The sequence below is a fragment of the Corythoichthys intestinalis genome, chromosome 4 (genome assembly GCF_030265065.1).
Source record: "Corythoichthys intestinalis isolate RoL2023-P3 chromosome 4, ASM3026506v1, whole genome shotgun sequence".
Lineage (NCBI taxonomy): Eukaryota > Metazoa > Chordata > Actinopteri > Syngnathiformes > Syngnathidae > Corythoichthys > Corythoichthys intestinalis.
In genome coordinates this window covers 24,521,709-24,536,345 of record NC_080398.1, presented here as the reverse complement: position 1 = coordinate 24,536,345, position 14,637 = coordinate 24,521,709, and the positions used below count along the sequence as shown (strand labels likewise).

General features: G+C 37.8%; 1 protein-coding gene across 4 annotated transcripts in view; it reads right to left on the bottom strand.

Moving 5' to 3' along the window:
- g6fl (g6f-like) overlaps nt 1-9,899 on the bottom strand; it is a 56,995-nt gene extending 47,096 nt beyond the window's left edge. For 2 of the 4 annotated variants that reach the window (XM_057833373.1, XM_057833374.1), the window contains exons 1-4: nt 9,759-9,899; nt 9,313-9,657; nt 2,565-2,831; nt 2,287-2,322 (exon numbers count right to left, since the gene is read on the bottom strand). In XM_057833373.1, coding sequence (XP_057689356.1) covers nt 2,287-2,322; nt 2,565-2,831; nt 9,313-9,657; nt 9,759-9,840 — 730 coding nt within the window. In that variant the 5' untranslated portion in view covers nt 9,841-9,899. The remainder of the gene's footprint in view (nt 1-2,286; nt 2,323-2,564; nt 2,832-9,312; nt 9,658-9,758) is intronic. The other 2 variants (XM_057833375.1, XM_057833376.1) reach the window with 2 other exon arrangements.
- Nucleotides 9,900-14,637: the final 4,738 nt, after the last annotated feature.

Sequence of the window (14,637 nt, the reverse complement as noted above, 5' to 3'; positions counted from 1 at the left end):
GAAAAATGAGGGCTTAGCCTAGAACTACACGGCAGGAGCTGATCAATGACCTGAATAGAGCTGGATGCATAGTTCCAAGGGCTACGGTCAGTAGAACACTATGGTGCAATGGTTTAAAATCATGCATTGCTCAGAAGGTTTCCCAGTTGAAGCCAGTACATGTGAAGGCCCGTCTGAAGTTTGTCAGGGACCATCTGAATTATGCAGAGGGGTCATGGGAGAAAGTCATGTGGTCAGATGAGACCAAAGTAGAACTTTTTGGTGCAAATTTTACTCTTCGTGTGTGGAGGAAAAAGAAGGATGAGTACAATCCCAAGAACACCATCCCCACTGTGAAGTATAGGGATGGAAACCTCATGCTTTGGGGCTGCTTTTTGGCAAAGGGGACAGGACTGTATAAACCAAAAGATGAATGGTGAAATGTATCTTCAGATACTGAGCCACAACCTCCTTCCCTGAAAGACTTGAAGGTGAGTCATGGCTGGATCTTCCAATATGACAATGATCCAAAGCACACAACCAAGCTGACCAATGAGTGGCTGCTTAAAAAGCGTATCAAGGTTCTGGAGTGGCATAGCCAGTCTCTAGACCCCAATCCAATACAAACTTTTCGGATGGAGCTGAAACTTGGTGTTTCTCAATGACAGCCCCGAAACCTGACAGATCTAGAGAAGATTTGTGTGGAGGAATGGGCCAAAATCCCTGTTTCCATATGTGAAAACCTGGTGAAGAACTACAGAAAGCATCTGACCTCTGTTATTGCAAACAAAGGCTTCTGCACTAAACTTAGCACTGATTTTCCCAGGGGTACAAATACTTATGAACCCCAGTAAATTACAAATAAATTATTGAAAAATCATACAATGTGAGTTCCAGATTTTTAAAAATTACATCTCTTCAAGTGGAAATGCATCAATGATTGAAATTTCAGACATCTACCTATTTTCTAAGTGGGTGAACTTGCAAAATCACAAGTGTTTGTTACATGTTTGTTAAATCCTGGATTTCTTAAAAGTAGGGCTGTCAAACAATTAAAATCTTTACCTGAGTTAACCACAGCTTAGAAATTAATCGTAATTAATCGCAATTCAAACCATCTATAAAATATGCCATATTTTTCTGTAAATTATTGTTTGAATGGAAAGATAAGACGGATATATACATTCAACATACTGTAAATAAGTACTGTATTTGTTTATTATAACAATTAAGTCAACAAGACATTCTGTTAAAGCGATCCATGGATAGAAAGACTTGTCGTTCTTAAAAGATAAATGTTAGTACAAGCTATAGAAATTTTGTATTAAAACCCCTCTTAATGTTTTCGTTTTAATAAAATTTGTAAAATTTTCAATCAAGAAATAAACTAGTAGCTCGCCATTGTTGATGTCAATAATTACGCAATGCTCATGGTGCTTAAACCCATAAAATCAGTCGCAACCAAGCGCCAGCAGAGTGCGACAAAAACACCAAAAAACACATGTAACAAGTGGCCATGACACTGTGCTGTCATTTTAATCTGTTTGAGCGGGGCATGTGCGTTAATTGCGTCAAATATTGTAACGTGATTAATTTAAAAAATTTATTACCACCCGTTAACGCAAAAATTTGGACAGCACTACTTAAAAGATAAAACTACGACCGTAAAAGATCAGTGATTGTTTACGTATCTCCTGGAACATCCTATTTGAATCTTCGTAATGATGAACTACTGTTGAGCACTTGTTAAGTGTCGTCTTTGTCTTGTGATGCCAAAATGTGAATGGCCGATAAGGACTGTAAATAGCATTTTTAATTGAACCAGAAAATCTATTGTCTGAATAATGGATAAACATGTGCTATAATTTCTGTATAAAGTAGTGAAGCATTAAACAGTTGGTCAAAATTTTAGGGGTCAAATTATAATTTGTAAATGTTATAGTACATTTTTGGCTAATACTGAAATGTCATCCGAAAGTCGAATCACCCTTACTTTCCGTTTAGATGTAATTTTTCCAACTGGTATCAGCCTAAAACAATTTTAGACTTGTACAAAGGTTTATAATTGTTAAATGCTACATAAAATATTGTTTTTATAGGGGCCACAACAACAGCCGTCTGAACAACGTTCCGTAACAGATTATGTTCAACCTTAGGGGTTCCACTGTACATAGAGGAAGATGAAGAACAGATGGGAGTGCAGATGGGGTAAAACATCCCTGCAACAATTGGGATAATGTCCTATTGTGTTCTGCTCAGTCTGATTAGCCAAATGTTGACACTATACTTCCTGCGGGCGTCACTCACCATGCTGGATCCTGGTGAAGGAGGCCTCACTGACAGCTGTGGAGAGGGAGGAAAAAGGCGGGAGGGTGTTAGCCTAATAATAAATAATACATACAGCCCACAGGAGAGGCAGACTTTTCTGTGTAGATCTACAGTGGAGTTTGGAATCTTGAAATTGCTCCATAAAATAAATACACCGAAGAGCAGTATAGCCAGAGGAGGCTTTAATATATAATGCCGCTGGTGGGCTTTTGGGCTCACTCATCATCACTGCCGTCATGTTTAGCATCTCTGCTCACCATTAACGGTGATGTCCAAGGCAAATGTGAACTTTGTGGCGTTGTCCATCCCATGGAGATGAACCGTACACTTGTAAGAGCCGGCATCGTTGTCCGTGACCTGGGGAAGTTTGGTCACAAACCCCGAGTTGGGCTTCAACACGGTCTTTAAAGAGGTGCGGTCTGGTGATTCCCAAGAGATAACGCTGGTGATGACCTCTGGTATGATGTTGGCCATCAGACGCAGGGTGCTCTTCCGAGGGATAGGTGATGCAGGGATGCTGGAGACTGGAGAAAAGAAATTTGAAATTTTAAAATTCTTTTAAGGTTTTCTAGCTGTATCGTGAAGCTATGTTTATTAAAGGATAAGTTCCAGACCAAGGGTGGAGGTTTGCATTGGGACGGTAGGCACATACCACTACCAACCTTTCAGGATGCTCAAATTGACCCCACCAACTTTTAAGCCACCTTATTTGCTTTATACAATGAGTTCAGTTAAATGGGTGATTTTGATTGTCTTCCCATATGTTGTAAGGATAGAACACCATTATTAAGTGAATTATTTTCATTATGTTCAGACTTACATTTATCCCTTTTCACTTGGTGAATGTGCTGGTACATCCCCCCCCTACCCCCCAAACACACGTTTGATTAGCTGACGACTTGACTCCCCTGCCCCCTCCTCACGCCACACAGACACACGCACACTCACACAACCTTGCCGACAGAAATACGTGCTGCCTCCTCCACCCCATTCGAAGAGGAGGGATATTAGATGTTTTTTACCAGCCAGCACAAGTCACTGTAAGTAATGTAAAAAGATGTCAATGTTGTGGAGGTGGGGGAAACACCACTAATTTTGCTACTAAAAGTTTGACTTGCATCACAGTTAGCATAGCATTAATCTGTGTGAACTTGATAACCTGCAAAACTACTGCGGTCAGGCTAGCCTCCACAAGCTAGCCGACCCTCATCTGGATCATTGTTTGCATTATGTGCATTACCGTAATGCAATGCGGTGGCTTCAGAGTGCATGTCCCAAGAATGGGTCCACTTCAGAGGGACACTGACATGAATATAAAGTGAGATGAAATCACACATCAGAATTTCATGAGAGTACTTTGGATGCCTCAGATGTAGATCGGTCTTTGGATATCTCAGATTTTTTTAATGAATTTTTTTTTCCAAAATCACTTTTATATTCCAATACTTTGAGTCTAGGTCCCCCAGAAGCGGACTCATTCGACAACGGACTTTTGTTCAAAATGTTTCTTTCGTAGTTTTTGAAAACAAAGGTTTGAATCGAACGTTGTATCACGTGAACCACATTTATATAAAAGTTAGAATAAGTCAATACAGATTCATTTTGCTTTGATCATTTCGCCTATCAATTAATTCTGTTCATATTTGTAAGAAATGTGGCTCTGACCCCTGTTCAATGATCTATTTGGTCTTATTAATGCCTCGTCCCCAGCAAAAAGTGCATTTTGAACACAACTACTTAAAATGCTTGCATACTGTATCAGGTCATCCATAAACTAAGCCATAAATTAAGTGATCTCATCTCAATCTATACTCCTCAGCACACATATACTACCAGAAGAAAAAAATCACATCACAGTGAAAAACAGAAGGCTAAAGTCTACAAGCTACAAGCTTTTGGCATTGTGTGCAGAGGACCACTGATCTGGAATGAACTGGACAAAACACTTAAAATGTCACATTCCATCTCCATTTTTAAGAAAAAACTGACAACTCACCTCCATGCAATGTATGCTTAATATGCTGTCTTTGAATAATATTACTAAGGTATCACATGTCAAATCCGATGTAATCAGAATGTTGAAATTTTCCGTAGTTAACTGTATTTATGTGTATGATTGTGTGTATGTGTGTGCTGTTTGACTGGGCCCCTACTAAAAGCTTTAAATAGCTTATTTGGAGTGTCCCTTTCATGCATCTTGTCAGATGAACTGTTTGTACTGTATATATTACCATGTTCTTGTGTGTACCATGATACGATGTGTGAATAAACTGAAACTGAACTGAAGTGTACATGCAGGTTATGCTGTTTTTTCGTCCCTACCAATGTTGAGACCAAACCTATGCCCTTGTTCCAGACCCACTGGCAACAACAAGGTGTAGATCAATACTGAAAAAGCTAGCACATTATTATGCTCTAAAATCAATTGTGACATTTATATCAATATTTCAGCTACATCAATCATTCAGACATTGTTATGCAATATATCATTAAATAACGAACACAGTGGGGAGCATATTGAGAGCTTGTCTAAATGATACTCGATAAGTGGGAGCTGCTCTTGATTCACTGACCCTACCATGCTGCTCACTCACTTGATATGACTGCAGATTATGGCTATTCCGAGACGTGCTTAGTCTGAATCCACTATAACATACACAGGATTTCCACCAGAAATCCTGCAAAGCCTGGTGGTAGAGAGGTCCACCATATTTTAGTAAAAAGATAAGTAAAAATAAAAGGCTTATAAAAAGAATTGGTTGTACCTAACATCAATGAACTGCGATGGGTGGCAGTATTCGGTTATAGCAACATCATATTACCTCATTCACTGCAATTGCCATTAACAAATACCTTTGGCAATTAGAATCTGAGTCCTGTAGTCACTGCCATTGACTATTACACTTATAAATTATTTTTTTGGGGATCAGAGATAGGTGGACAAATGTCTAATGTTGCTCTACTGCAAGCTTTTAAACAGCTCTGAATTAAATTGATGTACCAATTTGGATATGAAATCATCCTAGTTTGGGGGTCCCGATGAGAGATTTTTGTTTGAAATTTGGTGCATTTTGATGCCACCAACCTTTAGTCTAGGTGTGATTCCTAAAGAACTGAAAAAGGGTTTTGATTTTTTCCCCTGGTGATTTAAGAGAGTTTACTCTTTCAATTTGTAGGTTTGCTGTGTTTTGTATTCATAGAACAAAATATTCTGTGGGTCTTGGAAACAAAACAGTCAAAATGCACGACTGACAAAGAAAAAGCAAAACATAAAAAAGTAACACCTGAACTATAAACTTACTACAAACACTCAAAAAATCCAAGGACAAAAAGTATATGCTGTAGATTGTACATGACGCTGGGCATTATGTACTTTTCGAGATCTCGTTTTCAACCGCTAGTCGCCCTACCCAGGATGCCTGGCAGCTGGGCACGCCACTGTAAAAAAAAGGTAAAACACATTCCCCAAGGTAATGATAGGTGCGGTGTCCAATCATCATAGGCGGAGTTTGACTTTTGGGGTAGGGGGGCACAACATGTTGATGACCCCGAAACACAGTGTCAGCAAAAAAATTAACTTACAAGAATATTTATAATAATAACTTGACAATGAGTGTTTTTGTTTCCCATAATTCTTGAGGGGAATTCTAAATCAGACTGCTTAGGCAATACTTTTCGCCAAGATCATCATCCATTGAGTATGGTACGCCCGCCGGTGTAGTGCTAATGTAGTTACCCCAGTCAAAAATTGTATCCTATATATATATGGAAGTAGATTTGTGTCATTATTATTCAATCAAAAAAAATGTTGCTTCAATTAAAAAAAAAAAGTTGCTTCAGTCAAAATATATATTTTCAACCCCAAAAAAGTCGCTTCAATCAAAAAAAAAAAAAAAAAAAAGTGTTTGAATGCAAAAACAAATTAGAAACTCAAAAAAAATGCATGCGAAAGCTATTTTTCTTTGATTTTTTTTTTTTTTTGATTGAAGTCAAGTTTAAAAAAAATTTTTTTTTTTAAATTTTATATTGAATCAACTTTTTTGATTGAAGTGATGTTAATTTGTGTTTGGGCCACATTTTGGCTTGGACACTTTTGTCATTATTCAATCAAAAAATAAGTTGCTTCAAAAAATATACATTTCCAAAAAGAAAAATCACTTCAGTCAAAAAAAGAAAAATTTCAATGATGGTAAAAGTTTTTGAATGCGAAAAAATATTTGAAATTGAAAAATTTGCGTTTGAACACTTAATTTTTCATCGAAAAAGTTTTGATTGAAGCAATCCTTTTTGTGTTTGGGCCATAATATAGGTAAGACATTTGTGTCTAAATCATTTAATCCCCCAAAAAGTTGCTTCAAACAAACAAACAAAAAAATACTTTCAATCAAAGAAAAAATATTTGAAAAATATGTTGTTTTTTTGTTGAAATTTATATGCAAAGCAAATGACCGTCTAAGTTGCTAGTGACATGATTTGTTAGAAAAATAATTTTGACCCATTATAAAAATATATTTTTTTGTTCATTTAATTCATTTTTGTTGCAGTTTTATTGCTTTATAACTTTTATATATATATATATATATAGGAAAGTCAATTAAATGCAATGACACTTTTCGGCCACCAGGGGGGGCCTGGCCCCCCCTTTAAATCCACTTAAGCCAATCATCCTTCTGTTGTGACGTTCATTGTGTTTATCATCAGTGGACATCCAATCTATTTGAAATTACAGGGTTGGTAGCGAAATGAGGTTAAAAATAAAATAAAATGTGTTCTTCTTCTGGCCACTAGGGCTGTCAAAGCCAGACAATGAGTTGAGCAGTGACTGACCAAGCAATGATAGGAACTACATTACTTTCAAGTGAGTATGCAGCAATTTAGTATTAAAAGATTTTTCAAATTTTTTTTTTACGTAGTAACGGTACAGTATCGTATTGGCCGATACTAAACAACAAGGGTGTAAGTTTGCATAGGGACGGTAGGGACGTAACACTACCGACTTTAAAGGATGCTCAAATTGTCCCCACCAGCTTTTAAGCCACCTTATTTGCATTATATAAATGAGTTCAGTTATATGGGTAATTTAGATTGTCTTCCCATATGTGATAAGGATAGAATAGACCATACCATTATTAAGTCAATTATTTTCATTATGTTCAGACTTACATTTATTTAACCCTTTTCACTTGCTGAATGTGCCGTTCCATTTTTCCTCCTCAAACGCACGTTTGATTGGCTGATGACTTGACCCCCCCACCCCCTCCTCCCGCCACACAGACTAACACGCACACTCAAACAATCCCGCCGACAGAAATACCACATGCCTCCTCCTCCACTCCCTTCAAACAGGAGGGTTATGTAATGTATATGTAAAAATACGATAACATATGTAATGTAAAAAGACGTCAATATTGTGGAGGTGGGGGAAAGAGCACTAATTTTGCTACTAAAAGTCCGACCTGCATCAGAGTTAGCATAGCATTAATCTGTGTGAACTTGCTAACTTGCAAAACTACTGCGGTCAGGCCAACCTCCACAAGAAACGACGAAGTCAAATTAGCCGTCTCTCATTTGGATCATTGTTTGCATTATGTGCATTACCATAATGTGACGCGGTGGCATCACTTCAGAGGGACACTGACATGGAAAAAAAAATACCGTATTGGCCCGAATATAAGACGGCCCTGATTAGAAGACGACCCGCTCTTTTTCAAGACTCAAGTTTGAAAAAAGACTTTTTGAACATCAAATTAATGTTTATACAGAAAATAATTGCAGTACATCTGAAACAAATTATTATAACATTATATTTGAGAGAAAAAGCATGTTATTTTGCCTCATTCAAATCTTAATATCTGAACATTTAAATATATAAACGAAAGTGCAATCACATTCGTAAATGAATGGCTTCTGGTTAAACCAATCTATTGCGATAAAACAACAAAATTGCAATAACTGCATTAACCATCAAAGTGAAGTCTAACTGTAACTGCAGTCTTAAGACAAATCTGAATAAGGAAAAACATTGCAATAAAATAATGCAAACTGGTTAAACTTGAGAGTAGCTGAGATCTGTCATGATAGAACATCGCTTCAGTGATATCTGGCGCCATCTAGCGTCGTGAATGGGTATAATGTCTGGACCTCGAATATAAGACGACGCCCACTTTTTCAGTCTTATTTCAATGCAAAAAAAAAAAAAAAACGTCTTATATTCGAGCCAATACGGTATGTGAAATAAAATCACACATCAGAATTTCATGACAGTACTTTGGTTCGAGTCTTGGGGTAGTTTAGGATGACTTAGATGTAGATTGGTCCTTGGATATCTCAGATTTTTTTTCATCAATTTTTTCCCCAAATCACTTTCATATTACAATACTTTGGGTCTTGGGGTGCTCCAGTGTCCTCCACAAATGGACCCATTCTTGGATAGCTCCCCATTTTTTAATATAATATTCAAAATGTTAGTTTTTGAAAACAAAGGTTTGAATCGAACGTTGTACAACGTGAACAAAATCACATAAAAGTGTAAGTCAATACCGAGTTAGGTAACACTTTACAATAAGGATCCCTTAATTAACATTAGTTAATGCATTTTTAGACAATAACTAATAATTAAGTAACATTACAATAATCAATATAGTTGTGTATCTATCATTTATTAATATATCAATTAATATGAGTTAATGCATTAGTTAATGCATTAGTTAATGCATTAGTTAATGCATAACCAGACAGTAACTAATGGTTTGGTAAAATTAAAAATGCTTACGTTCCCTCCTCTTAACCTTTATTAACCATTACTGAATGCTTTTTGGACCCTTATTGTAAAGTGTAGCACATGTGTCCCTTAACTAAGAAATCGTAAATGCTTACATTCCTTGCTACACAGCTGGGTGTCGGAAACAAAAAAAATGCTGCAACACTAGACACAACACATCTTTTCTACCTTTTAAACCTCATTTTAGAGCATTACTCCATAAAGATTCAATTAAAATGTCCTACCGGTGATGATAGCTAAAAGGATGATCTTCTCCTTGATTTTCTTCCCGACCTGCTCTATCAAGCACATGTAGAAGCCAGCGTCATCCAAGAAGGGTTGAAGGAGCAGCGAGAAATTGCCCGTGTCTAGAAAGTTGGGGTCAGCCAGGCGCATGGAAGGCTTAGCGGCACTGCCTGAGAACTCCTCCAACTCACTGGCAGAGAGGACCAGTTTCCAGTCGTCCGCACCGAAGGCTTTGGCCATCCAGATGATTTTCACGCCGGCCCTCACTTCCGTATGGATGCACTCTAAGGTGGTGGCTCGATGCTCTCTACCCACCACAATTTCATCCCAGTTGTTACGAATGCCTGTGAACAGGCAGCGTCAGGTAAAAGCTCACAATTTCTCTAACAGGGAAGACGCGGCCTGACAGTTAAAATCACAACATTCAAAGATTTGCTTGAAGTACCTTGAATACTTGAGGCGTCGACGCAATAGAAATGCAGAAATAGAGAGGGAATGGCAAGAAAGATGATGAAAATGCGCGCCATTGCACATTTGAGGAAAAGTAAACCACCGGCAGACAAATTTAACTGTTTCCCCCTTTGTCCTCCCATCCATCAGGATACAGGCAAAGTGTGTGCAAGCCTGATAGTCTTAACTCCACGCAAGGCAGGACAGCTTCCGCATGGGCAAACAGACAATGAGGAACTGAGGAACTTGCTTGTCATGTAGGAAACTCTTTGTTCTGTCTTTGTTTGGGCTACTCAGTACAATATTGCTAAAACAACATTAAACTTGTCCACTTGATCTGAAGGTAGTTAGGCTGCCCTTAGAGGGCATTTATAATGATGAAAAGTGTATAATTGTTCACAATTTGGTTCAACACTGCTAACCAGAATAACTGAAGAAAATGTCACAAATAAAATTTCCATTCCACAGATTTAAAGACCAAATGTGAAGTAATTTCATAAAATGCCAAATAGGGTCACAATTAAAGTAATTAAACATTGTCCAACAAATAAAGCATGAAAAAATAATTTATATCTTGTATATTTGACAAAATAATCGCGTTTCCGAAGTTCGAGCCTCAAAGGGGATGAACCCGGAAGTGATACATCACACCGAGAACAGCGATGGCAGCGCTCCTACGGCCGCCCTACAAAGCCCTTCAAACAATGATTCAAACAGCGATTTAAGCGATAGATCGAGCGCAAGTGAGGAGATCCAAGTTTTTGAAGAGTTGGAGGAAGAGGAGGAGGTTGGAATTTTATGTTGGACCGTATATGTATTAGCCAGACGCTAATCAGGATGCAAACAATGTGCCCAGACTACCTGACATGTAATGGAGACAAGACCCATCGAGATTACAAGATTGGTAAAATATAGGCTGTTATTATTTTTATGATTTGAAGCATGTCAGGTAAATAAACCACCTTCTATTGCCTGGGATAAAAGAATTTGACGAATCCCCGATCATGTTGTGGAATGAACAGTACAAGCTAGCGACGTTAGCTTTTATTTACCTGACATGTTTCGGTGAACACTTCTGCCTTCGGACCCTCCGACGAAGGCGGAAGTGTTCGCCGAAACATGTCAGATAAATAAACCACCTACTATTGCCTGGGATAAAAGAAAAGTTTTGACGAATTTATAAGTGTAGGCAAAATGAACTCAATACAACTATGATCGGGGATTGCCACGAGTTAGCTTTCGGCTAACGTTGCTAGCTTCTACTGTTCATTTCACAATACAATCGGGGTTTTGCCTCCAGTTACCTTCCGGCTAACGTCGCTACCTTCTACTGTTCATTCCACAACAGATGGCAGCTCTGCTTTGACAAGGTCATCAGTCATCTATCCAAAAATCACACTTACTTTTTTGCAAATCCTTGATCATAAGCAGACCAGTTGAGGAAGCAGGCATCTTCAAAGTGTTTGTAGCAGAGAACACTACTCGATGATAGCGTGAAATTCTTTCGCTTCGTGTGAACAAAAGATGTCCATTTACGTGCCTGCTATCCTTTGGCTACTCAACTTTTCTTTAGATTGAGAACAATACATCGCCACACACCGCCGTGGCATTGTACCGAGAAGCAATGCAACAATACTGTTCTATGGCGGACTTCCCTCGCAGTTCTCTGTGTGACGTAATTTCCGAAGATTTCCGAAGACTGTCGAAGAAAAGCATTTTCGTTGTCAAGGGCGTTGCTATGGGTTAAACAAAGAATCTGGAAGGGTTGCGTTAAAAAAATAACGAAAATATGCTTATAATTGTTTAGCCATTGATATTATTCAAAAACATGGTTGGCCAACCTTACTTCACATTTGGTCTTTAATAATTTACGAAACATCAGTATCTATCTTAATAGTTTTCTTTCTAGGATACAAATGCAACAGGGAAGTGCAACGGTGACAATTTACAGAGTAATACAAAGATGATGAGTACTCAAAGCCCTTCTTCTTACCTTCAATAGAGAGGGTTCGGATTGACCACTTTGAGCGAACATGCGGCTGTGCACGTTCCCGCGCGTTCCCTGCGGTAACAGTGCTGTTTCACGGAGTCTCTGCTTAGCAAAAACACTTTTCTAACCCACTTAAGACTTGCTACTAACCGTTTGTACGTTTCTGGTGCTGATTTGAAGGACCAAACTTTGCTTTATGTCCGTGCTGTCATGCGCGCCATGCACGAGCTGCAGTTAGCTTTAGGCTGGAGTTGGCAGTTGCGAGTAACAAAGTGACCCTTTAAAGAAAACATAAGGTTATCCATATGAATTGTTGGTAAAATAATTTTAAATGCTGCTGGAGGTAGCATTTGTACTGTTTTAGTCTGAAATACAAATAATAAAGACAGTATTTGGCTAGGCGGTATATTCACTAGCCAGAAGCTTATCTGTACTGTGTTTATATGTATACAGACTTGACATGTAGATAGCATGCAAGGTAGTTACACTTCTTGTCTTGAACTGAACCCCTTAAATGTTATTGCAATAGCACATGGTAAATTCCAACAGCCAAAAAAATGATTCTCAGATTTATAGCGCTGCAACTAACGGTTACTTTTTGTAATCGATTAATCGGCCAATTAATTAAACGATTAATTGGATAAATGTGTTTTTTCATTTATCTTTACATATTAACTTGAGGGATGTAGTAAGTAACAATCAAGACAAAATCCAATTTCAAAGGGGAGTCTCTTCTATGACAATTTACAGTTTGAATGGGAGTTTGTGTTGAGACTGTAACCTGTTATATAAATGGGTTTATATGTGTGGTTTCTTTATAAAACCACTAGTTTAGTCCTCCGAGATAAGTAGTAATGTCTCGTCAACAAAGAGTACAAACAATGCAATTGGCTTCATTTTATCACCTCTGATGGAGCCAAACTGAATCTAACAACACAAAAGACTAACTCTTGACATTTCATAATATTATTGAATCAGCAACCCAACCTAAGTGTAGCAGTGAACTCTCTCTCTCTTGCACTAATCACTGGCTTGTACAGTCTCCATTACACACAAACAAGGAACCAAAGGGGACTGCTCATAGCTGCCGGCAAAAACTGATTATCAAAATCGTTGGCAACTAATTTATTGATCGATTAATTGTTGCGGCCTCATTAAGAAGCTAGTTTAGATAGTAAGATGTCTGAAAATGAGCAAAAATGTGAATTGTTTTCCAAAGTAAAAGCAGTTTTTTTATGTCCTACATTGACTTAACAAAAATGTAATTAAGACATCTCCTAATTTATAATTGAGAAGTTACCGTAATTTTTGGGCTATAAGCCGCTACTTTTTTCCCTCATTTTGAATCCTGCGGCTTACAGTCCAGTGCGGCTTATTTGTTGATTTATTTGGGTTAATAGCTAACCCTTTAACACTTTTCTGACAGCGGTGTCATAAGACTGCCATGACACCGTCATAATTATGACATGATTATGACACTATAATGGGCATTAATGAATGCTTGTGACATATTTCATTAAGTATCATTCGGCAAATTATGTCACCAACACTCCATTTATGTCCAGCTCGGATCCTTTATATCGATTCAAAAATTTGATAATTTGCTGGATGACACAAAACGACATCTGTCATAAGTATTCATTAATGCTCGTGGCAGTGTCATGTCATAATTATGTTGGTCTCATGACAGTTTTATGGTGCCACTGTAAAATAAAGTGTTACCAAATACCATAACTAGCAATTAATGAAACAACTGGAACAGTAACTGAATAAATAATTAGCACAGAAAATGAAATTTGGATTGCTATTTACATATGTACAGTTGCAATGCATGCTAGGAGGCATGTTGGATGACAAGAGTGTGCACAGCAGGTGGCAGCAGACCTTGAGTATCTCCCCCATGGGGGCAGTGATGGCCAAATGAAGCTTCTTGCAGGTAATTGGTTTCAAGCTTCATGGTGGTTCATTTGGTCCTTGTTATGAGTTCAAGAATTTAGACAAGTTTATGGTGAAGAGGTCCTAAACGATTAATTGGTTATCAAAATAGTTGGCGATTAATTTGCTAATCGATTAGTATTTTTTCTCCCCTACAGATTGAGTTGTTGTTCACATGATCATATTTTGTTTAGTTGTATTTTTTTTGTAGTTGTTCATTCATGTTATTCGATATTGTACTTTTAGAATCAGAAAAGAATACAACAATCAGTCCATGTTGTACACCTACAGTCAATGACAAAAGTCTTGTCGCTTATCCATTTTGTAGAAACATTTGCTAATAATCTTTTAAATATTCAATTGGTTTCAGAAATGGCTCATATGAAAGCTAAGACCCCCCCAAATGATGTTGAATGTACAAAAATATAGTTTCATTGAAAAAAGATTTATCATTTAATGAAGACATAAAGGTCAAATTTTGGCAAGACCAAGGTTTTGTCGCCTAGAGAAACTAGTGTGAAAATTGAACAAAAAGTGTACTTCAAATACAAAAATATGTTACATAACATAAGCGAATTAAGTAGTGGTGCTCTGAGATCCAAATTTAATATTTTGTATGACTTCCATGGGCTTCGGCAAGGATTCATACAATTTATTGATGAAGTCATCAGCAACATCAAAGAAAGCAGCCTTGCATGCCTCCTAGAGTTCATCAACATTCTTGGGTTTCGTCTTCCATGCTTCCTCTTTCATCCTACCCAGACATGCTCAATGATGTTCATGTCTTGTGATTGGGCTGGCCAGTCCTGGAGGATTTTTATCTTCTTTGCCTTGAGGATTTTTGAGATAGAGATTGAAGTATGCCATGGAGCACCATCCTGCTGCAGAATTTGTCCCTTTTTATGGTTAGGAATGTAAGCGGCAACTAAGGCATTTCTGAAACCAATTG